The 26,218-nt window shown below is 38.0% G+C and overlaps 1 protein-coding gene across 2 annotated transcripts in view; it reads right to left on the bottom strand.

Annotated features, from left to right (window-relative positions):
- The window catches only part of CFAP54 (cilia and flagella associated protein 54), a 321,117-nt gene that overhangs the window by 54,965 nt on the left and 239,934 nt on the right, over nucleotides 1–26,218 (bottom strand). For both annotated transcript variants that reach the window (XM_088837126.1, XM_055395985.2), the window contains 6 exons: nucleotides 25,825–25,921; nucleotides 18,014–18,112; nucleotides 17,368–17,509; nucleotides 8,020–8,193; nucleotides 6,138–6,361; nucleotides 909–1,082 (listed from right to left, as the gene is read on the bottom strand). In XM_088837126.1, the coding sequence (XP_088693252.1) occupies nucleotides 909–1,082; nucleotides 6,138–6,361; nucleotides 8,020–8,193; nucleotides 17,368–17,509; nucleotides 18,014–18,112; nucleotides 25,825–25,921 (910 nt within the window). The remainder of the gene's footprint in view (nucleotides 1–908; nucleotides 1,083–6,137; nucleotides 6,362–8,019; nucleotides 8,194–17,367; nucleotides 17,510–18,013; nucleotides 18,113–25,824; nucleotides 25,922–26,218) is intronic.

Here is a 26,218-nt window from a genome sequence, read left to right as displayed (position 1 = left end):
AGAAGCCTGGCGGGCTACAGTCCATGGGATGGCAAGAGTCAGACACAACTTAACAACTATATCACCACCACAAACTTACACAAACTTCACCATTGAACAGAAAACCATGATTTCATTTATCAATGAATTTTATGAGCCTAACAAAAGCCTTATACAGAAAATATCTGTCAAAGAGAGCACAAAAAGGAAAAATTATAGCCCAATATTACTCTTGGGTGAAAATCACTCAGTTGTGTCCAACTCTTCACGATCCCATGGACTATACAGTCCACAGAATTCTCCAGGCCAGAATACTGGAGTGGGTAGCATTTCCCTTCTCCAAGGGATCTTCCCAACCCAGGGATCGAACCTAGGTCTCCCACATTGCAGGTGGATTCTTTACCAGCTGAGCCACAAGGAAAGCCCCATTTCTCTTGAAAACAGTGGCAAAAATTCATTAGGAAACATTAGCCAACCGAATTCAATAAAATTAATACCTCATGGCCAATTTCAAGAGCACATGGTTGATTTAACATATAAAATCATCTGCCATATTAAAAGAGATAAGTCATAAAGTCATCTTAATAGATACAATAAAATATTCATGATAAAACTTTCTATCAAAGTGGACAGAGGAAAAAACCTCCTTAATGTGATAAAGGATAACTATAAGAAAACATTAAATATCACACATAATGGTGATACCCTGAAAAGTTTCTCTTTAAGTTCAGGAAAAAGGAAAATGGTCAACAGGAATCAGACATTCTCAAGATTTCTTAGTTACTTGCACAGTTATTTTACTAGACAATATAGATTCTCAATTGTTGTACATTTCTGTTTATATGATGAGGATATTCTCTACTCTTATAATGGCTCCATTAAACTTTACATCCAAATCTAAGATTTAGCTTTGTAATTATATTACATACCATAGGTTCTGTTTCCTTTGGAGGTTTTTCCAGGGGAGGAATGTACCACTGAAAACAAAGTTCTTTGTTTAAAGCTTGTGTTGCCACAACTGATGGCACCACATCTCCATACAGTGTGCTGGTAATGGTCTTTAATGATAAATCGGAGTATAGAGAAGCATCAGTTACTCCTGTCTGAGGAACAAACAGAAACATTCACTTTATTGCTGGCAATGAATGTATTCAATATTTAAGACATTTATTCAATTTTCATTCAATAGTGACTATACTGGAAAACTCTGGGAATCACCTCAGCTTGCTTTATGGATGTAGGTCTTAAAACCTCCCAATTACCACATAGAAGATTCTTCTATGGAAAAAAAATATGCTTCAAAACCCAGTGGACTCAACAAATGTCTTCCACTTTGGTGAATATCCAAGAGTAACAATCTAGAGGGGAAATATCAGTGCTATCAGTTCAGTCTCAAGATCACCATAGAGTCTAAGAACATCTACTTTTCTTCTGGCTTATTCATTGGTGTATATATACTAAGTTTGGTTATAATTTATTATCTGCTTTCCAAAAGCATTTTTTTGTTTTGCAGTACCTTATGAAAAATAAGACACAGTTTTTGCTCTAAGAGGTCAAAATCCATTCCTTTCATTCCCTCTTTAAATGAATATGGCTGGTTTGCAAGTTTAGTCTTGGTTAATCTGGGCCCAGCTCATTTGATAGAACTTGGTCGCTGAATCAGGAGTTTTCAAGAAGCACAAATGTATAGACTGCAATTGGTGATTTCATAAAATATTTACTTAGTTCTTTAAGGTAGCTAAAAAAAGTAAAGCATGATTGCTATCAACAAAAGTAGAGTCTAGCGAGAAAGATAATAATAATGATAATAATATCTCACTTCTAAAAAGGACCTTTTTCAGTGGAGTGTAAACTATTTTCAAAATTAAATTCTCATTATTCCCACGATTACAGTGTGGTAACTGGAAAGCAATTCTTCTACTAAATCTTGACCTCCAAAGGCATCTCAAGGTTTGGTGACCAAGGGAAACATGTCAGTGACTGTAAAGAAAGGCCTGGTGTTTCTATAAGACTCTCTACCTTCCATTTCTGAGCCTATTCAAGATACAACTGAAGACTATCAATGCAAAGTCTTCAAAATAAAATAAAAATAGAAATAAATACACTGACCTTTCTGGTTGTCTACTGATAAAAGAAAAAAATATGTCTTGACTGAAAGGTAATACTAAAGGTAAAAACTATTTTAAAATGTCTAGAGACTATCATAAAAGGATATGATAAGCCAGAATCCTCATTTATTAGCACTAGGATACTAAAAGTGTGACCAACATGCACAATAAATAAAATTATTAACTCTATGTCAGGTAGTTCACAAAAAATCAGGTAAATAATTGATTCAGGAAAAAAATGTTCATTCTTTTTCATATCCGAGTGCCTTTCAGAGTTTCTGACAACTATTTTAGCAAAGAATTCATACTTAATTACTAGCTAAGTGGAGAAAAATAAAAAGTAAATACCTTCTGTGTCAACATATATATAGTGTTTATTCATACAATAGCCTAATAATAATGAACTGCAACAGAAATCAATATTAATATAGACATTTAGTTTTCTTTTCTCTTTTAAAAAAACACAATATCTAATTCCTAATGGGATTAATTACATAAGCTAGTCAATGGGCTGTACACTGGGTACTTTTGATATGTTTGATTTATTCTTTGAAAGGAATGAAACAACAGACCTACCAGAAGCACTCTTGTTTGTCATGTACTATAAACATCAAATCACTCTGCCCTAATCAAATGTTTGACCTTACTCAGTCTGTCACAGGCACACAGACTAAACATGAATAACTCAGCATTGTGCACCATTTTAATCATGTCCTTTCTGGAATTTTTAATGTAATTTGTTTGGCGTCTTTGTTTTTCCATCATAAAGCTTCAATAGACTTGACAACAGGCAGACTCACAAAGCTGATGAGCATGACATGTATGTATGATGGTTCTGGAAATGCATCTACTTCTTTGTGGGGGAAAAACAGGTTTAAGTACAAAATTATGGGAAGGGCTTGATTGAAATGGCCTCCTGAGTGATTAAAGGCTCAGAAATGTTATTATAAAAGTCAGCCAAGCTTGGAGTTTACTTTTTAAAAAATCCAAAAGGCTTTATGCTCGTTAGCTGTCTACCCCAGTGAAACGAACACATGATTAGGTGGCTTGCACCTGTCAGACAAGCGACAGTGATCTCCAGGGCTGATTATTCTGGGAGAGTGTTCCACTAATTATATCAAAATAAAGAGCAAACACGGTGAAACAACTCTTTGATAACATTACCGCATTAGAAATACTGTATGCATTTACACTGTGTTCAAGGTTGTATGTTTGGAGCACCATCCTTAGGAACTGAGTAATGATAGGCTGCCCTTGATAATGAAATGCTCATCAAAGCTTCTCTCAGAACAGTAGTTAAGAAATCATATACATTAGTTTCCAAACTCTTATAAAATATTCACAAGAATACATCCACTGAAACTATAGTTCTCAACCTTCTCATTCTCTCTCTTCTATTCCAAAACACCTGAGGTATCTGGGACACATGGAAGGAATCTTCAAGGCAGTCTCAGGTCCTAGGAGGGGTGACTCAAACAGTTGTGTTAGATGGAAATGATCTGATCCTACTCTACTGGTTCCTGCAAGGTGGAGGGCCAGACATTAGCAATACAACCCAGGCCTTTTCACTTTCTCTCCACTCCTCTCCCTAGAGAGGGTTATTTGATCGGTGAATTTGAGAAAAAGAATTTTGGATATGCATAATTCTACTCTTCCTCTGAGCATACTGTTTTCAGGGAGTGAACATCCTCTGCTCCTTCATGCAACAGATTTTAAAAGGGTTTCTGGCCCCACAGGTTTTAAAGAGATCTGTAATGAACCCCTCTCCACCAAAACCTATCAGCCTGGACTGGCAGAACTGTCAACTTTGCTAATCACTACTAGGAAGACCATTTACCAGTAAATATAAACCATTTCCTATAATATCAACGGCATGACTCATAAAGTAAGGTATTTTTTAATCTCAGTATGTCTTACTCTTTTATTTCTCAAATGACTTAGAATCTGAGGCAGGAAATAGGGGCATTGAGTTTGGGGCATTCCAATACTTCCAATCTAGGAAGTAATCTGAAAAATCCTCCCATGTGGATTGCAATACACTGCCCTGGGGGCAATAACCCCGGTTGAGACTCACTTAACTGAATCCATAAACTTAGTGGGTCTTTCCACTACTTTTTTAAAATCACCCTCCTCTCTTATTCCAAAGAATGATCTTTTTAAATTTTTATTCTTATTTACCCCAAACACAAGGTTGAAAGTGAAAGTGAAAGCAGCTCAGTCATGTCTGACTCTTTGTGACCCCATGGACTATACAATCCACGGAATTTTCCAGGCCAGAATACTGGGGTGGGTAGCTGTTCCCTCCTCCAGGGGATCTTCCCAACCCAGGGATTGAACCCAGGTCTCCTGCACTGCAGGCAGATTCTTTACCAGCTGAGCCACAAGGGAAGCCCAAGAATATTGGAGTGGGTAGCCTATCCCTTCTCCAGGGAATCTTCTCCACCCAGAAATTGAACTGGGGTCTCCTGCATTGCAAGTGGATTCTTTACCAACTGAGCTATCAGGGAAGCCCTAAACGTAAGGTTACTACACTCCAGTAGGATAAGATGAGCAAAGGTTCTCGTTGGGAACAAGCCACATTTTCAGATCACTTCTCCGGGACAGTTGACAACAGAAACATGAATGTGTCTGGTATGGGTATAATTGTAAAAATTAAAGGGCTATAAGGTGAAATCCAAAGTCAAGATAACTCAAAATAAATCAGTGGATTTCTCCCCCCTAGTTTTGAAAGAATTCTATGCAAATAATTTGATTTATTCATTTCACAAATACATATTGAAAATTTACACTATGTTCTCTTGGGTTCTCTACTACAATTTCAAAGCAGAACATACAAACCTTGTCCACAAACATTCTCACTCTCCTGCCCCATTGTATCTTCTAATGGTGTTACCATGCTCTAGGGATCACAGACAGAGGTTCCAAATGATGGGATAAAACTTTTCTCATTCCCTCTTCTTCTCTTGCCATCGCCATAGAGTCACTAAGGTGTTTTGTTCTCAATTTTACTTAAGCAACATCTTTTATATCCATCTCTTCATTCCCATTCCTCATGACCATAAACTCAGCTGTTTCATCATCTCTTTCTTGGCTAACTTCCTTTCACTTATACTTTGCCAATCAGCCTTACATGCTACTGACAATAGAACTGACATTTTGATTTTCATATTCCTTCTGCTACTAACCTTGCAATGTTTTTCTTAAAGAGCATCTGTGAGGTGCTGACATTTTCCTTTGCGCTAACTCTACCAATCTTTCTCTACTACCACACCAGAGATTATGCCTTACCCACTCCTGCTTTCTCCACCACCTGAAAGTGTCTGGCATATTGTTAGTATCCAACATATGTTTGTTGAACATACCAAAATTGAAACAAATCTCCATTTTGACTGAAACTCTTTATACTTTTTCAGTATCTTCCAATCCACCCATTTTGGTAGTTTATTTAAAAATTACTATTCAAGACCCTAGTAGCTTGTTCAAGACCCTCTTTGATGTCTCTTCAGTAGATAACTTAAAAGAGGTTTCCATATTACGTATTCTGGGGAAGTCCATCCAATTGAATAACACTTTCCCTCCCCCCACAAAATCTTCAAACTTTTAATTTACTTAAAAACTTGCCCTTTACCCTTAGCACACTCATGATTCCTAAAAATAAAAAATGAATGCTTTTTATTACACATGTAAAACAAAGGTACAGAAATTGGGTATAGATTGAGAAATTCTCAGTCTAGTTTCCTTATAGGGTATTATATTGAAATTTGTATAACTGCTTGGCAAAATGGCTCTGAGAGAAGTTGTGATGTGTAGGAACACAGAAAAGTACGGGACGTTCTGAAGGCTTCTAAGAGCAGCAAAGCAGAACATATGAAAACAGAAAACCAGCATGTCTGGTTGGCTTTTCTCTGTGGCAAAAGTTTCCTCAGGTAAAACCTCTGAGGAAACTAAAATCCTTCATGTCAGTATGGAGGTTACTGTGCTTCTTTCAGAAATAAAAGAACGATTAAATCTTCCAAAAAACGTATAATTATATAATGTTTTAAACATTACCTTGCTTGCTGAATCATATAAGACTTTTTCTAGAACAGGTGGATTTTCCAGGACTTGAAATAGTTCTTTTGGAAATTCATCAATACAAGAAGAAGAATACAGCTGTAAGAATCTTTTAAGGAAAAAATGCATTTCTTTTTGGCGCAAAATCAATCCAGAGTTAAAAAGAGAAGTGAGAAGAGTATCATCTGGCAAAGACATCCCAGATCCTGGCTTCAGAGATGCTTAAAGGAAAAACAAAAACTACTATAGAATCATGTTAGAAAACAGAATGGTCTCGATATTGCTGTCCTTTGCTTGCTAATCTCATTCCTGCGCGTTCCCACCTCACCCAGTGGCTGCCCATGACCTTCCTCCATTTTTCAAGCTTATACACTAAAAGAATTGCTTCTGGTCACAGGAAGGAAAGAACACCTCAGAACCCTGTGATCCTACTTCTGGTTTCAAGCTTAACAATGCAAAACATTCAATCTAGCTGTCTTATTTGGGGATCCCCATCCCCAGCCAAAAAAATCTTAAAGCAAAAATTCAGGTTCAGGTAATTTATTTGAAAACTGATCTCAAGTGAGAGAATGGGAAATGTGTGACAGAAAAGAAAAGAACCAATGACAGCAAGTTAGGAAAGGGCTCCAGCTATGCACAAGGAGAGTTCAGTCCTGCTGAGGATCTCCTAAGAAAAAACAAGGAAAAGTGTTCCATCAGGGGGCTGGCATGTTGGAATATCTATCAACCAGCTCCCTCCCTCAGCAGTTGCAGGTTACTACTGAATGTGTGCAGTCCCTGGTACTTCCATGCTCTCCTGCCTATATGCTGGGTCTCAGTCACTTCTAAGAAAGCCCAGAACAGAAAGAAGCAAAATGTGCATGATTAACACGGGAGATCCCAGCAGGTAAATCCAGGGGGAGCTGAATTGATAACAGGAGAGCATCACTCGGGCCCACTGTGCTGGATTATATCCACTTCCTTCTCTACCGAACGGGCCCTATCATGATGCACCTTTTACCCACCACCTTTCCCAGTGCTTGCCTCTCCCGTCACTAACTCTGATAACCAGGCTGAGCTGCTTTGTGACTTGGCCTCTTTGCCCTGCTGATTTCCCCATCACTGGGTGCTGTTTTAGTCAAGCTGTCTTTCCCAGTTATTTGCCCTCATAAGCAACGCTGGCTCACCAATTTCATGGGCACAGATAAACACATCGTCACAAAACTACAAGAGGAGAGAATGTGACTTAGATTATAACAGTTTTTTTGGCTATTCTTTAGAGAGCACCAATCTTCCCTGGTGGCTCAGAGGTTAAAGCGTCTGCCTCCAATGCGGGAGACCCGGGTTCGATCCCTGGGTCGGGAAGATCCCCTGGAGAAGGAAATGGTAACCCACTCCAGTATTCTTGCCTGGAGAATCCCATGGACGGAGAAGCCTGGTAGGCTACAGTCCATGGGGTCGCAAAGAGTCGGACACGACTGAGCGACGGACCAGAACAGAATGATTTTAAAATAAAAACAACAACAAACAAAACTCAGAACTTCATAGAGTTAATTATCTTGTCTTTCTCTTTAAATACTAGATATTCTTTTTCTCCTTAATGCCAAAGATTTCACCGTGTGCATTTTATAAGCTGTCACATTAGGGTCACTCTGATTCTTACACTGTTCTGAGCTACACGGCACTTCAGTAGTCTTGGGGGAATTCTCTGGATGCCTCCTTCTAAGGATGCTTTTAAATACATTGAAATACTGTTATTTTCAAAGATCCCTGTATATCAGGCGAAGAAGCCCTGAAATTTCCATCTTCTGATGAGAGTTCACTCAGAAAGATGTCAAACATATTTTATAAGAAACATGACTTAATGACTGGAAAGGAATATGTTCTTTCAAAGGCCTACCTAGCAATTTGCTCATATTATTAATTCTTTGTAGGTGAATATAGTAGCGCAGCAGAAGAATCCATGTAATATCCACTTTAATTGGGTTTTTTTTCTGAGAATCTACATTCTCATATATCTCTTCACTAAGATAAGAAAATGTACAGCCAGTCTGGAAGACAACTTTGTAGTTATCTGAAAGTAAAAAAAAAAAAAATTAGAATACAAATATTATGTTTTCCTTGAAAAATAACCATATGTGAAAAAACAAAAGCACAACTTATAAAGGAAACATTGACACATAGGATTGCCTTCAATTAAAAAATTTGTATCACAAAAGACACCCATCATAAATAACAAACCATGGACTGAGAAAACATATTTAGAACACATAAATTATCTTCTCTCTACTATGTAATCAACAAGAAAAAGTCAGATAGTCCAACAGAAACATGGGCAAAGAATTTCAACAGGCAACTTTTAGAAAAGGAAAGCCAAATGGCCAAAATTTTTAGCATCATTAAAAATCAGATAAAATAAGATGAAATACAATTTCACATTCCTCAGCAATTAACAGAAACTAAAATCTCCAACAACACAAGAGAAGACTCTACACATGGACATCACCAGATGGTCAACACCGAAATCAGATTGATTATATTCTTTGCAGCCAAAGATGGAGAAGCTCTATACAGGTAGCAAAAACAAGAGCAGGAGCTGACTGTGGCTCAGATCATGAACTCCTTATTGCCAAATTCAGACTGAAATTGAAGAAAGTAGGGAAAACCACTAGACTATTCAGATATGACCTAAATAAAATCCCTTATGATTATACAGTGGAAGTGAGAAATAGATTTAAGGGACTAGATCTGATAGATAGAGTGCCTGATGAGCTCTGGACGGAGGTTTGTGACATTGTACAGGAGACAGGGACCAACACCATCCCCATGGAAAAGAAATGCAAAAAAGCAAAATGGCTGTCTGAGGAGGCCTTACAAATAGCTGTGAAAAAAAGAGAAGCGAAAAGCAAAGGAGAAAAGAAAAGATATAAGCATCTGAATGCAGAGTTCCAAAGAATAGCAAGGAGAGAAAAGAAAGCCTTCCTCGGCGATCAATGCAAAGAAATAGAGGAAAACAACAGAATAGGAAAAACAAGAGATCTCTTCAAGAAAATTAGAGATACCAAGGGAACATTTCATGCAAAGATGGGCTCGATAAAGGACAGAAATGGTATGGACCTAACAGAAGCAGAAGATATTAAGAAGAGGTGGCAAGAATACACAGAAGAACTGTACAAAAAAGATCTTCACGATGAAGATAATCACGATAGCGTGATCACTCACCTGAAGCCAGACATCTTGGAATGTGAAGGCAAGTGGGCCTTAGAGAGCATCACTATGAACAAAGCTAGTGGAGGTTATGGAATTCCAATTGAGCTCTTTCAAATCCTGAAAGATGATGCTGTGAAAGTGCTGCACTCAATATGCCAGGAAATTTGGAAAACTCAGCAGTGGCCACAGGACTGGAAAAGGTCAGTCTTCATTCCAATCCCAAAGAAAGGCAATGCCAAAGAATGCTCAAACTACCGCACAATTGCACTCATCTCACACGCAAGTAAAGTCATGCTCAAAATTCTCCAAGCCAGGCTTCAGCAATATGTGAACCGTGAACTCCCAGATGTTCAAGCAGGTTTTAGAAAAGGTAGAGGAACCAGAGATCAAATTGCCAACATCCGTTGGATCATGGAGAAAGCAAGAGAGTTCCATAAAAACATCTATTTCTGCTTCATTGACTATGCCAAAGCCTTTGACTGTGTGGATCACAATAAACTGTGAAACATTCTGAAAGAGATGGGATTACCAGACCATCTGACCTGCCTCTTGAGAAACCTGTATGCAGGTCAGGAAGCAACAGGTAGAACTGGACAGGGAACAACAGACTGGTTCCAAATAGGAAAAGGAGTACGTCAAGGTTGTATATTGTCACCCTGCTTATTTAACTTATATGCAGAGTACATCATGAGGAACGCTGGGCTGGAAGAAGCACAAGCTGGAATCAAGATTGCTGGGAGAAATATCAATAACCTCAGATATGCAGATGACACCACCCTTATGGCAGAAAGTGAAGAGGAACTCAAAAGCCTCTTGATGAAAGTGAAAGAGGAGAGTGAAAAGGTTGGCTTGAAGCTCAACATTCAGAAAATGAAGATCATGGCATCTGGTCCCATCACTTCATGGGAAATAGATGGGGAAACAGTGGAAACAGTGTCAGACTTTATTTTTGGGGGCTCCAAAATCACTGCAGATGCTGATTGCAGCTATGAAATTAAAAGACGCTTACTCCTTGGAAGGAAAGTTATGACCAACCTAGATAGCATATTAAAAAGCAGAGACATTCCTTTGCCAACAAAGGTCCGTCTAGTCAAGGCTATGGTTTTTCCCGTGGTCAGGTATGGATGTGAGAGTTGGACTGTGAAGAAAGCTGAGCACCAAAGAATTGATGCTTTTGAACTGTGGTGTTGGAGAAGACTCTTGAGAGTCCCTTGGACTGCAAGGAGATCCAACCAGTCCATTCTAAGGGAGATCAATCCTGGGTGTTCATTGGAAGGACTTTAGATAAAGCTGAAACTCCAATACTTTGGCCACCTCATGCGAAGAGTTGACTCACTGGAAAAGAGTCTGATGCTTGGAGGGATTGGGGGTGGGAGGAGACGGGGACGACAGAGAATGAGATGGCTGGATGGCATCACCGACTCGATGGACATGAGTTTGAGTGAACTCCGGGAGTTGTTGATGGACAGGGAGGCCTGGCGTGCTGTGGTTCATGGGGTCGCAAAGAGTCGGACACAACTGAGCGACTGAACTGAACTGAAAATCTGAAAGCAATAAATGTGCAGATATCATAATTCTCATATACTACTTGTGAGAGCCAATTCTTGGGCAGAGGCTAATAAAATTTTAAATGCAAATACTCAGATATATGTACCAGGAGTTCTGCACAAGATACTCATGGCAGCATTGATTGTGTTACAAAAAAAAAAAAAAAAAAAAAAGGAAACTTGCACAGATAGAAGCATTAATTTGATGGTACTTATTAGAATTAAATAGATCTATAAAGAGAAACTCTAGTATGGGCCAAATTAGGTCAATGCATGTTTATGTATGACCCATAAGCTAAGAATGGTTCTTATATTTTTAAGTGTTTTAAAAAACTAAAATAATACTTTGTGATATGTGGAAGTTATATGAAATTCAAATGTCAGTGTCCTTAAGAATGGAATACAGCCATGCTCATTTATATTTTGTCTTTGGTTCCTTCACATTAACACAGCAAAGCTGAATAGGTGCAACAGACAGCACAAAACATAAAATATTACTATTTGGTCCTTTACGGAGGACATGTGCTGACCTAGACTTTGCTCATGAAAGATAAAGTGAGGAAAAATATCTAAAGTTAATTAGTTAATACAGAGCTATCAGTAGCCTCCAAACACAAAAACAACAACCAATAGAAAGCTAATGAAAAATTTTGCAATACTACCAATAAGATAAAATATCTTATCTGAGAAATAAGTCTAACAAGAAGCATATAAGATCTACTTAAAGAAAATGTCAAAACACTCCTAAGGGACTGATTTTTTTTTTAAAAGGCATGAAAATGAACTAAAAATATAAGACATTCAATATTCTTGGTTAAGTTGACTCAACAGAATAGAAACATGTTATTTCTAAGATAAAATGTAAAGGTAATGCAACTTCAATAAAATTATGAGAGAACTTTCTTAAACTAGACAAGTTGTTTCCAAAGAAGAAAAAAAAGCCATAAAAGAAATACAATTTTGTAAAGAAAGAATAATAAGTGAGGATTTACTCTAATAGATACTAAATATATTATAAGGCTATAATAATTAAAATAGTGTGGTATTGAATCCTGAATAGATCAATAGAAATTAGTAAAAAGTACAGAAATAGGATAGACATTTGGAAAAACTAAAATTGTATCCATTTGTTATTTTTTACATATTCCAAATAGATTTCCATAAACTAGTAAAGGGGTCCATGCCTTTTCCTTAAATACTTGTTCAGTTCAGTTCAGTTCAGTCGCTCAGTCGTGTCCGACTCTCCGCGACCCCATGAATCACAGCACGCCAGGCCTCCCTGGCCATCACCAACTCCCGGAGTTCACTCAAACTCATGTCCACAGAGTCGGTGATGCCATCCAGCCATCTCATTCTCTGTCGTCCCCTTCTCCTCCTGCCCCAAACCTTTCCTAGCATCAGAGTCTTTTCTAGTGAGTCAACTCATCGCATGAGGTGGCCAAAGTATTGCAGTTTCAGCTTCAGCATCAGTCCTTCCAATGAACACCCAGGATTGGTCTCCTTTAGAATGGACTGGTTGGATCTCCTTGCAGTCCAAGGGACTCTCAAGAGTCTTCTCCAACACCACAGTTTAAGCTCTTTATTGGGCTTCCTGCGTGGCTCAATGGTAAAGAATTCACCTGCAATGTAGGAGACAGGAGTTTGATCCTGGAGTCAGGAAGAGCTCCTGGAGGAGGAAATGGCAACCCACTGCAATATTCTTGCTTGGAGAATTCTATGGACAGAAGAGCTTAGTGGACTACAGTTCACGGGGTCACAAAAAGTCAGACACGACTGAATGACTAAGCACACACGCACACACACACACACACACACAGAAGCTCTTTATAATAGAAATAAACCCTTTAACTGTGATAGTATCTGCAAATACATCTTTTCAATTATCAGGTGTTATTTAACCCTTTTTATGGTAATTGTGTGCCATGAAGAAACTTTTCATTTCTAAGTTATATAAACTATTAACCTTTTCTTTGATAACTTTTGGATTTATGCCATAGCTAGGTCTTGACCATAATCTGAGACCCTAAGTAAGAAAACATTCTCCCTTAATGCCTCCAAAGGAAAGTACCTGCTGACACCTTAATTTTAGCCCAATAAGGCCTATGTTGGGCTTCAGAACACCAGAACTGTAAGATAATACATTGTGTTGCTTTAAGCCACTGAATTTGTGGCTATTTGTTATAGAAGGAATAGGATATTGATATGGTACTAGTGGTTCCCTGGTAGATCCCTTGGTAAAGAATCCACCTGCAATGCAGGAGACCCCATGGTTCGATTCCTGGGTCAGGAATATTCCCTACAGGAAGGCCTGACAACCCACTCCAGTCTTCTTGCCTGGAGAATCCCATGGACAGAGGAGCCTGGTGGGCTACAGTCCATACAGTTGCCAAGAGCTGGACACTACTGAAGCAACCTAGCACACACACATGCATTCTGACAACACTGTTTGCCTCTGGGGAAGAGAACTGAGTCACTTGCAGAGAAGATGGAAGGTAGACAGTCTTTCCATACCCTTCTATGAGTTTTGAATCATGATTCTTGAGAATAAATTACCTGTGCAAAAATCTGAGCTAAATTAAAAGCAAAAAAGAACCTCTACATTTATGTGGCCAATGTTATGTAGTCTTTAATGTCACAAAGAAAAAATAAGACCAGTTTAGTTTTTGTTCTTTTGTAGAACGTCTGCTTTTTCTGTTTACAATTATTTTGCCTTTACAATCCAAAAATGAGGCCAAAATTTGTCCACGTATTATCTGTGCTATCTGTAAGTTTATCTTTAGAAAAATATTTTGGAGGGAGCATACCTTACACCCTGCATTGAGAAGCATCCCTTTGCAATGGTTTCCACCACCTCCAGCCAGGACTGCCTGGTTACACTGATTTGGGGCCTTTGCTTCACTGAGGATAATTCTCATCGTACCCTCATTGTCTGAATTGTTGACAATCTGAATTGGTGCAGCATGTGAGCACACACATGCATGCACGTACATAATCAGTGTTGCTAGCATGAATAATTTATCTCCATTCTCACCTGTACGTGGTATAATTATTTGGGATTTGAAGATATAATGCGTCCTTATAGCTCCCCACCAGTATGGAAAATTGTGTCTCGGAGGAATAGAAAATAGGATAGCAGTAAAGGAATGACACCTCATGCGAAGAGTTTATTCACTGGAAAAGACTCTGATGCTGGGAGGGATTGGGGGCAGGAGGAGAAGGGGACGACAGAGAATGAGATGACTGGATGGCATCACTGACTCGATGGACATGAGTTTGAGTGAACTCCGGGAGTTAGTGATGGACAGGGAGGCCTGGCGTGCTGTGATTCATGGGGTTGCAAAGAGTCGGACACGACTGAGCGACTGAACTGAACTGAATTGAGAGGAATGACATCCCAGTTTTTAGTTGGCATTGACCCATATCTCTGCGCCAGGGACAGGCAGAACAGGAAAGACAAATCACATTTTTTCCAGGATGGAAGGTTTTCTCCATCTCAAGAGACAAAGCATGTATTAATACTAAGGATTAGTTGATTCTTGGTTCTGCTCTACAGATTTCTCTTTATGTTCTGACAGTAGGTTCATCAACATTCATTTTTGGCATGACATATATTTTTCTGTATATCAAGTGTATTTAGTTGTGAGAGGCTGCATCCAGGATCACTGACCCTGAATGTCACTTTTAATACAAAACATATTAAGAATTTAATAATTTTTAATCCTAGCAGAATTTTTTATTAAGGCCACAAGAAAATAAAGACAAAAAGATGGAATATATTTGAATATAATGGGGACAAACATTCACACGCCTCTTCCTTTCTCTGCAGGCAGAGTCTAATTCCATGCCTCACTGACATTGTACTTGGCCACAGCATTATATTTGCTGTGACTAATGAGATGTAATGTGAAGAGAGGTCTTGAGTGTGCTTCTGTGCTTGGGCTTGGTCTTGTTGTCTGGTTTGTACCCTCAGAAAAGCAACCCCCAAGCAGTCACTGCCTCTTTATCCCAGGTCTCATAACAAATGTACATGAAGTGCATTGGAACTTGGCCTGCAGCCTGATGCAGAACACAGGAGACAAGTAAAAGAAAGAAGTCATGTCATTCTTGCCACTGAGTTTTAGGGTTGTTGGGTATACACTGCAATTTTGGCAATAACTGATTAACACAGAATTTCAGATCTAACTTATTTGTTATCTCTGTCCTAAAAACGTAAAGCATGAGAAAAAGGAGCAGGATGAAGTAGACCAGATCTATCTGAGGCAATAAGGGGCCACTGTGAAAAAGAAATAGCTACGTTGGTAGTTGGAATCACAGTCTTAAAATTCAGATTTCAGTCTTCTTCATAAAAAAATCAGATTCACTCAGTCTACAGATTAAGGACAATAAGGCTGAGAGAAATTCAGTGGTTTGACAGGATTGGGGTATAAGCTGAAACCTCTTCATTATTAATATTGCATTCCCTTTGTGGCAAACCAATAATGTGTGTTTCTAAGAGGACTGTCTTCCTGGCATTCTGAAGCAGGGAGAACTGATTTGCCAAGCAGTGTCAAGAGAAAAAAGCAGTGACCAGCCCCTGCTGCCATAATGCCCTGCTTTGTCCCCTGAGAGCCTACATTTGGGGTCTCTAAGGAAAACCATGCACCCTGTCTGAGATCCAGGTCATGGACCAGAAGTCTGATGAAGCAAAATCCCACCAGGAAATAAAAATAAGAAAGCAATACCTTAGCATTAAAAAAAATCCATCTGGTGGTTTAACCTTAGAGTAAACCATTTTAGTTTGGAAAATAGTCTGGGCCACCTATTCTTCAGGAGAGAGCCAAAGAAGGAGATGATTTCAGACACAAACTCTTCAGCTAAGGTTGACTCAACCTTTCAGCAGTAAGCTCCGGCCTACCAGAGTGATTTCAGAGGCTTTAGGAAGACTACCTCACCCCATCAGGTTAAAGTTAACACTTCTCATCCCCTTTAGCTCAATGTTCACCCATGCCAAGCAAAATTAGATACTGTTGTTATTAAAATATCCTTCTGGAAGTAAAATTCCAGTACCTTGCTTTTTAGAACCTATCCAAGTGCTTAGCACAAAAAAGCATTCAATATTTTTTGAATGAATGAATGGGCAAAAACATAAAGTGACTTCAATATTTATGTTATTGCTGGTATGACTTACAGATTTATACTATAGTTGACTGTAACCACAGCGGAGTTACAAATTTTAAAAAATATAGTGAGGTTAAGTTTAAATTCCACTAACTTTTCATTCATTCATTTAACAAATATTAATATCAATCCTTACTATGTATAAGTAATATGTGATTTTCTGTAGTGTGTGCTCATGCTCATTCATGTCCAGCTCTTTGCAACCCCATCGACTGTAGCACACCAGGCTTCCCTGTCCATTACTGACTCCCAGAGCTTGCTCAAACTCACGTCGATCAAGTCAGTGATACCATCCAACCATCTCATGGTTGGATGAGATGTCCCCTTCTCCCCCTGCCTTCAATCTTTCCCAGCATCAGGATCTTTTCAAATGAGTCAGTTCTTTGCATCAGGTGGCCAAAGTATTGGAGTTTCAGCTTCAGCATCAGTCCCCCCAATGAATATTCAGGACTGATTTCCTTTAGGATGTACTGGTTGGATCTCCTTGCAGTCCAGAGGACTCTCAAGAGTCTTATCCAACACCACAGTTCAAAAGCATCAATTCTTCAGGACTCAGCTTTCTTCATGGTCCAACTCTCAAATCTATACATGACTACCAGAAAAACCATAGCTTTGATTAGATTGACCTTTACTGGCAAAGCAATGGCTCTGCTTTTCATTATGCTATCTAGGTCAGTCATAGCTTTTCTTCCAAGGAGACACCATCTTTTGATTTCATGACCGCAGTCACCAACTGCAGTGATCCTGGAGCCCAAGAAAATAAAGTGTCTCACTGTTTCCATTGTTTCTTCTTGTCTCTTGTTTCCATTGTCTCCATTGCCTCTAAGGAGAGCCCTTAGCAAATCAAATAGCTAACTTCCCTGCCCTCAGGAAGCTGATGATAGTTTAATGAGAGAAAAAGCTTAAACATGCACAAGTACACACACACACACAAATATAAAAGAACTAAGAAAAGAAACAGGGAGCTATATCAGAGTGTAAATGTAGGTACACATTTCAGAGGCTCAGAGAAGGACTCTCAAATAAATAATCCCACAAAGTTTCATTTCAAATGTGTGAACTGGAAAATTAACAGGCCATCAGAAAATATCACTTTTTTCCCACACAATCCCGCACTGAAATGCAGCAGTGAATGGAATAACATATATGTACATACAGCAAGTGGGAGCCCCTATGTTTTAGCAGCTAGACCCTAAGATTTGCCCTTTCAGGGTCTTAGAGGTTTCCCAAACCATTGTCGTTTTAAAGTTAAAACACAACAAATCTCTAGAATTAAATCTTTGAAACTTGATTATACATTATATGTATATAAAATGCCCAAAATCCAAACATACCAAGCAAATAATCTGTGTATGAAGACAAAAGATCCATGGAAGCAAATTCTGGGATATTTGATAATGCCCCTTGGCTAACTTTATCAGTTCTAGCATTCTTCTTTCCAATAAGTAGATTAATTGCCAGCACAGCCTCACTGACCTAAAATTAATGCATAATTAGAATCCATAAATGCAAGCTTTTTGATTCATAGATATCCATTAGGTGAAGAATGTGAAAGAGCGAATTCATAATATTTGCTAAACATTGGAGGAAAAATAAAGACAATCTGAAAAATAATATGTGATCCCCTGCATGTACTATGTATCATAGTCAAACAAATCATGATTGTTGACAATTTAATCAATAAATAAGTCACTCTGAATAGGTTCCCTCACCTAGCTGTGACAGATATTTCCCAAAATATGTGCACATGTGTATCTGCCAATACTTTCATTAAAGAAAAGTTGAAACAAACAAAACAAAGTCTGGCTAATAGAGATTAAAAACACTACACATATAAAGAGCACTTCTAATCACTCCAAAGAAATATCATTGGCACAAATCTCAAAGAATGTGAAATTTTTCTTTCTCTCGAATAAATAGATTTTGTTGCCTTAACAGACGTGACAGTAAAGAGAAGAATTAAATAAAAATCACACCAACCTGTGCAGCTGCTCTTATTGCAATCCAGGCAAATAAACTGTACATTTCACATTTATTTACTATTTGTTCTTTAATAGAACTATGCCTTCTGGGAAGAGCCTACAAAATATAGCAAATATTTTATGATAAAGACAGATAAAGATATCATAAAGTTTAATGATAGATTTTCTAATCTGAAGATGAGATTTTATTGTAACACTGTGTAGCCATTAAGAATAATAATATACATGCGTCTTTCAACATGAAAAGATATCCTAATAATATTAGCAAAAGAAAAGTGTAAGTTACAAAATAGCATGCAAAGTTTGATCCCATTTTTTAAAAGATAGGTACATATATATATCTCTGTATACACAAACAGAGAAAATTATCAACAGTGGTTATCCCAGGTTTTATGGGTAATTTGATTATATTTAACTTTTTCGTGTGATTTTCTAGATGAGCTTACATTATGTGAATATCAATAAAATAAACAGAAATGGCATTTTAAGTGTTATTTACCATTTTAATAGAGGATCTATAAATTGAATATATATTTTGTATAAAGATGTCAGAAACAGAAATACTACTTAAAGATTTTTGATAGGTATTTGCCATCAGCTTTCTAACTACAGAACTGTTAAAAGGATGACTGTAATCATGAAGTTCTACAGAATAGCAAAAAGTGACAATGAATGGAGATGCGTGCAATGTGAGGGTGTGTGTGTGTGGCATGTGTGTTCAGTTTTTAAATATAAAAAAGTCAATAACACAGAAGTAAATAGAAACCCTGCCAGCAACATAGTAGCTGTCTGTTTGACATTTTTAAAGTATTAATAGTCAAATTTAAAGATTCAACTAATCTGGAAAAACTATTCTAGTAGATGGTTTATTCTAATTTGTTGATGTTCATATTTTGCCTGATTTTTTAGATCTTCAATAATAAAATGAGCAATAACAACAATACCCTTTTTACTTCTGGCAATAAGACTCCCAAATAAAAGGAAGAGCGATGAGTAAAGCTGATGCCAGAGCAGGAAATACAATGCACAAATGTGACAAGATCAAGTATTAAACTTGGAGACAGGTGATACCTGGAGAGATTGGTCCATGGGGAATCTAAAATCTAAGCAATGTAGCCCTGTCCCAAATATGAAGACCATCCTCACTAACTGTGATAATACTGCTGAGGCTCTGGGGTAGCCACTGCCAGCTTACTGACCATAACCTTGGGCAATTTACCTATTTAATTCTGGACACAAGGCTAACAGGCATTGAGTACAGAATAATATTAAGTAACTATATTGTAAGAACAATTAGTGACACAGACATTCGAAAAAGAACACTCATTTTGAATTGAGAGGAAGGCTTTATTGAGGTCAAACTTGAGCTCAGAATGAAAACAGGAAAAAAAATATGATGGGCATATTTTTACATGGGAGGTGTTCAACATTGCATATGAGATATTAGCCTATATAAACAGGTAAGAAAAATTTAAAAATACATCTAGAATAGGAAATGAAGTTAAATTGTTTGCAAGGAACATGATCCTATATGTAGAAAATCCCAAGATATACACACACACACACCCCTCTAGAATTAATAAATGTGCTTAGCAAGGTCACAGGATGCAAAACTCAATATTCATAAATCAATTGTATCAGCAATGAACAATCTGAAAACAAAATTAAGAAAATACCCATTCATGATAGAAATAATCTTAACAAAAATGCATAAAATATGCACACTGAAAAGTAAAAAAAAAATATCAGGAAAAATTAATATCTAAATAAATGAAGAGAGTTCATATACATGAATTGAGGATTCAAAATTGTTAACATGTCAAATGTCCACAAATTACCTGTAGATTCAACATAATCTGTACCAAAATTCTGCGTTTTGGCAGAAACTGACAAGCAGATTCTAAAATGAAGAAGAAAATGCAAAAGATTCAAAGTGAAAATAATTTTGAAAAGGAAGAACATAATTGGAGGAAAAATACTTTCCAATTTCAAAAAACCTACTACAAGCCATATGGTAATCAAGACAGTGGATACTCACATAAAGGTAGATTATAGATCAATGGAATAGAATTGGAAGTCTAGGAATAAATATTTAGACTTTTGATCAATAAATTTTTTGACAAAAGAGTCAAGGCAATTCAATAAAGAAAAGATAGTCTTTACAACAAGTGATGCTCAGACAAATGAATATCTATGTGCAAAAATATGAATTTAGAGCCTTACCTCACACTTTACACAAAACAATTCAAAATGTACCATGATGGACTTAATCATTAAAGCTAAAAAAATTTTAGAAGAAAACACAGGAGAAAATCTTCAACATCTGGGGTTAGGTAAGGTGCTACTAAAACCACAAAATATTTTTAAAAAAATGATAAACTGTACCTCATTAAAAGTAAAGACTCTTTTTTCTAAAGATACCATTAATTGCATGAAAAGACAAGCCATCAACTGGAAAAAAAATCTATAAATTATATATCTGATAAGGGAAATATATCTAGAATACATATGTTTTAAAAGTCTTATAACTCAATGATAAAAAAGATAACTCAGTTTAGTACATGGGCAAAAGATTTGAGTAGATATTGTTCTAAAGAAGACATACAAATGTCATTAGGGATATTCAAATCAAAATCCTAATGAAATACTTCTTAATACACACTAGGATGGCTACAATCAAAAAGATATATAATAACAACTGTTTGAAAGGATGTGGAGAAACTGAAACCCTCATACACTGCTGATAGGAACACACAATGGTACAGCACTTAGGAAAACAATATAACAGATCATCAAAAGGCTAAACAGAAAGTTGAAGTATGACCCAGAAATTCCATTCTTAGGTATACACCCAAAGGAATTGAAAACACTTTCACAAAATTAAATCTGTATATGGAATTGACACATGTATACTTATGGCTGATTCACGTTGTTGTACGGCAGAAGCCAACACAATATTGTAAAGCAACTATCTTCCAATTAAAAATAAAGTTAAAAATATTTAAATCTATATATGACTATTCAAAGCAGCATCATTCATAATAGCCAAAAGTGGCAACAATTCATATATCCAACTCCAGTTGAACCAATCTAGAAAAGGTAATAAAACTATACAAAGGAATACTACTCAGAAGTAAAAGGAACAAGTATTGTTACATGTTACAACATGGGTGAACCTCAAGAACATAATGCCAGGTGAAAGAAGCAGGCATGAAAGATTACATACTGTATGATTCCATTAAAGTGAACTATCCAGAAAAGACAAATCTACAGAGACAGAAAACAGACTAATGGTTACCTGGGACTAGAGGTAGAAATGGGAATGATAGCAAATGGGCACTTGGGATATTTTGAAGATGAGGGAAATGTTCTAAAACTGGATGGTGATGATAGTTACACAACATGTAAAATTATTAAACATCTATGAATTACATTCTTAAAATAGGTTAATTTCACAGATATAATTTTTGCTTCAATAAATCTATTTTCTAAACATGTATTTGATAATCTCTCTCTTTGGACTATTTTTTCTCTCAATTCCTTGGAAAACTTCTACTTATCCTCCAAAACTCATCTCATCTGTAAAGCTTTCTCTTACATTCCCCCAAAACAGAATTAGCTACTTTGCTTCACTTCCCTCCTTGACCTATCTTATTATAGTCCTCAGTATATCACAAAACAATTTCTTTCCTTTGTTCCTCTGTGCTTCTTAGGGGAAGAGAGTGCTTGGCATACATTAAGCACTCAATAAGTGTTTGTTTGACTGAATGAATACATGAATGAATGTTCAAGAAATAGTTCAACTATCAATCACCTCAGATATGCAGATGACACCGCCCTTATGGCAGAAAGTGAAGAGGAACTCAAAAGCCTCTTGATGAAAGTGAAAGAGGACAGTGAAAAGTTTGGCTTGAAGCTCAACATTCAGAAAACGAAGACCATGGCATCTGGTCCCATCACTTCATGGGAAATAGATGGGGAAACAGTGGAAACAGTGTCAGACTTTATTTTTTTGGGCTCCAAAATCACTGCAGATGCTGATTGCAGCCAGGAAATTAAAAGACGCTTACTCCTTGGAAGGAAAGTTATGACCAACCTAGGTAGCATATTAAAAAGCAGAGATATTACTTTGCCAACCAAGGTCCATCTAGTCAAGGCTATGGTTTTTCCCGTGGTCATGTATGGATGTGAGAGTTGGACTGTGAAGAAAACTGATCGCCGAAGAATTGATGCTTTTGAAGTGTGGTGCTGGAGAAGACTCTTGAGAGTCCCTTGGACTGTAAGGAGATCCAACCAGTCCATCCTAACGGAGACCAGTCCTGAGTGTTCATTGGAAGGACTGATGCTGAAGCTGAAACTCCAATACTCTGGCCACCTCATGCGAAGAGCTGACTCATTGGAAAAGACCATGATGCTGGGAGGGATTGGGAGCAGGAGGAGAAGGGGACGACAAGATGAGATGGCTGGATGGCATCACCAACTCAATGGACATGAGTTTGAGTGAACTCCGGGAGTTGGTGATGGACAGGGAGGCCTTGCGTGCTGTGATTCATGGGGTCGCCAAGAGTCGGACACGACTGAGCAACTGAACTGAACTGAACTGAACTGAACAAATAACTATTGGATACCTACTATGTACAAAATACTTCAGAAAGATACAATGTTGGAGTCTAGTCAAAGTTCAGTTTAGTTCAGTTCAGTCACTCAGTCGAGTCCAACTCTTTGCAACCCCACGAATCACAGAACGCCAGGCCTCCCTGTCCATCACCAACTCCTGGAGTTCACTCAAACTAGTCAAAGTTACATAATGATAAAGGATAGTCCCCTCACCTCTTTTTCGGTTTTCTTTGGGGTATTTATTATGTGCCACGTCCTTTATTTTACTTAATTTTCCTAGCTACTAGGAAAATTTTCCTAGTATCCTCACCTTCATTTCACAGATGAGGAAACTTGGGTTAGAAAGGCTTCAGTCTCACTGGTATCAATAGTGTGTCATGAAGCTAGGATTCCAACCCAAACCAGAGAGACAGTCACTATACTCCAGACTCTCCACATAAGTGAAACAATAATGCTTTCTTTTCAGCATTTATATAGCAATTGTCTTTACTAGGACATATTTTAAATGTCCTATTTCAATGGTCTGAATATGCCGAGACGAATTTTTGTTGTTTTTTATTGTTTTCTGTGTATCTAATAATTCTATGTCTGGCTAAAATATTTATGCTGTGTCAAGATATACAGAAAATAATGCTCATATTGTGTTTGTTGTTGCTGTTCCGTCACTGGAGTTATACTATTCTTTCACTCAAATCTTATTTGTTTAAGCTCCTAATTATAAACAGCTCCCTAGAGAAGGCCCAAAAGGTGATATATTTTTATCCTAGCATCTTATTAATTTGCATTGCAAATTGCCATGGAAACAAAGATTTCTGTTTTCTCTTATTGGATGTAAAGATGTGTATCATATCACAAAAGTAAGTTTTCTATGTAATAATTTTGATGAAAAAAAAAAATAGCTGTTACCCACCTAAGGCAGCAACCATTTAAGTTGTTCTAACTGACTGAAAGCCTATTTGTCTACAGGATTTAAATCATGTTTATGTTGTCTCAAAGATTAGAGATTTGACATCAAAATTTTCTGGAGAGGGTTTTTGGTGGGTCAGAGGATTATTTAATGAGAATGAAATATATAAAGCTTAATGAAATCTAAAGAATAAACATCCCACCCAACTTCCTGTCTAGAAAATCTCCCTGTCTGGGGTGCTCAGGGCTGGTGCACTGGGATGACCCTGGGGCCATGGGATGAGCAACACATTTGCACCTGCGGCTGATTCATGTCGATGTATGGCAAAACCCACTGCTGCTGCTGCTAAGTCACTTCAGTCGTGTCCGACTCTGTGACCCCATAGACGGCAGCCCATCAGGCTCCCCCCTCCCTGGGATTCTCCAGGCAAGAACACTGGAGTGGGTTGCCATTTCCTTCTCCAGGCAAAACCCACTACAATATTGTAATTAGTCTCTGATTAAAATACATTAATTAATTTAAAAAAAAAGAAAATCTCCCTGTCTGAATCCTGGGCATTCAGGTGTGGCCCACAGACCAGCAGCATTGGCATTTCTACGAGCTCCTGAGAAAGGCTGAACCTCTGACCTCAACAGGATCACAGGATCCCTGGAGACGTTTCTGTCCCTTATTTGGAAGCACTGCTTGATGGAGTGCATGCCTCTGCCACCCTGCAAGGCTCCCTCCCAAATGATCAAATCTCACTTTTCACCTCCTTCCACTGCCGTCATTCACAATCCCACCAACTCAAGTTATTTCTTAATCCTAAACTTCACCACCTAAAACACCCCAACCCTTCCTTCCCTTCTCTTCCTCCCTTACTCCCTCCCACCTTTCTTCTTTTATAGGGTTATTACCTGTCTCCCTCCACTAAAGAGTAAGTGCATGGGAACAAGCACTGAGATTGTCCTGGACGCTGCTTCATCACCTTCCAGAAGACGGTCTAGGTTATAGGACACGCTCAATAGATATGTGATAAATGAATGAATGACTTTTCTTATTAAAAGATGATCTGTTTGCCAGCCACATCAGTAATGAAAACCATACTTGTCTATCAGCTTAAGCAATATGTCATTTCCTGCAAACACCTGATCAATCCTAATGACTGAGCATATTTATATGCACCTACATTTCATAGAGTACATCATGAGAAACACTGGGCTGGAAGACGCACAAGCTGGAATCAAGATTGCCAGGAGAAATATCAATAACCTCAGATATGCAGATGACACCACCCTTATGGCAGAAAGTGAAGAGGAATTCAAAAGCCTCTTGATGAAAGTGAAAGAGGAGAGTGAAAAAGTTGGCTTAAAGCTCAACATTCAGAAAACTAAGATCATGGCATCTGGTCCCATCACTTCATGGGAAATAGATGGGGAAACAGTGGAAACAGTGTCAGATTTTATTTTGGGGGACTCCAAAATTACTGCAGATGGTGACTGCAGCCATGAAATTAAAAGACGCTTACTCCTGGAAGGAAAAGTTATGACCAACCTAGACAGCATATTAAGAAGCAGAGACGTTACTTTGCCAACAAAGGTCCGTCTAGTCAAGGCTATGGTTTTTCCAGTGGTCATGTATGGATGTGAGAGTTGGACTGTGAAGAAAGCTGATCGCCAAAGAATTGATGCTTTTGAACTGTGGTGCTGGAGAAGACTCTTGAGAGTCCCTTGGACTGCAAGGAGATCCAACCAGTCCATTCTAAAGGAGATCAGTCCTGGGTGTTCACTGGAAGGACTGATGCTAAAGCTGAAACTCCAATACTTTGGCCACCTCATGTGAAGAGTTGACTCACTGGAAAAGACTCTGATGCTGGTGGGGATTGGGGGCAGGAGGAGAAGGGGACAACAGAGAATGAGATGGCTGGATGGCATCACCGACTCAATGCACATGAATCTGGGTGAACTCCAGGAGTTGGTGATGGACAAGGAGGCCTGGCGTGCTGCGATTCATGGGGTCGCAGAGTTGAACACTACTGAGAGACTGAACTGACTGACTGACATTTCATGGATAAAATTTTAACAGGCAAAAATCTCCAAAGGAAATCCATTTCCAGAATCTTATGTAAAAATTTCCAAAGAGGTATCTAAATATGAGTATGAGCTTAAAATAATGAATTAATTCCTCCAAGTCAGAAAGAAAAATGTCTCTTTATATCTATAGAACAGAGGTAGCAAAGGAAGCAAGCTCAAAAGTAATATACTTTACATTTACTACTTTATATTTCTAATAAAATCATTTATTACCTTAATAATCGTCAATGGTGACACTGAAAGTTTGCTCTTTGACTTCCTCATGTGTAAAAATAATAAGGCTATTTCAAGGTAGGAGTCTCGTATCAACCTAAAACAATAAAAGATTGTACTTATTACATAGCCTCACTACTCATAAGCATCATTTTGTATCATGTGACAACAATTTCGAGCAAATGAAGGTTAAAACAGGCAAAACAAGCATCTGTTCCAAACTGACCCTTTTTTCATAGTACCTGTGGCTTAAACACTGTCATCTTCCTCCCTACTAAAATCAGAAGCTCTTAAAGACAGCTGTGTGTTCTTCCTTGTCCTGTGCTGTCCTCTTGCCATGACTGCAAGGAGTCCAGCATCAAGACCGTTCTGGAATATTCCAGCACACAAGGCA

This window comes from Moschus berezovskii, chromosome 6 (genome assembly GCF_049115385.1).
Source record: "Moschus berezovskii isolate FMDL1 chromosome 6, NW_MosBer_1.0, whole genome shotgun sequence".
Taxonomy (NCBI): Eukaryota; Metazoa; Chordata; class Mammalia; order Artiodactyla; family Moschidae; genus Moschus; species Moschus berezovskii.
The sequence above is the reverse complement of the archived record's forward strand: the minus strand, read 5'-3'. Positions and strand labels throughout refer to the sequence as shown.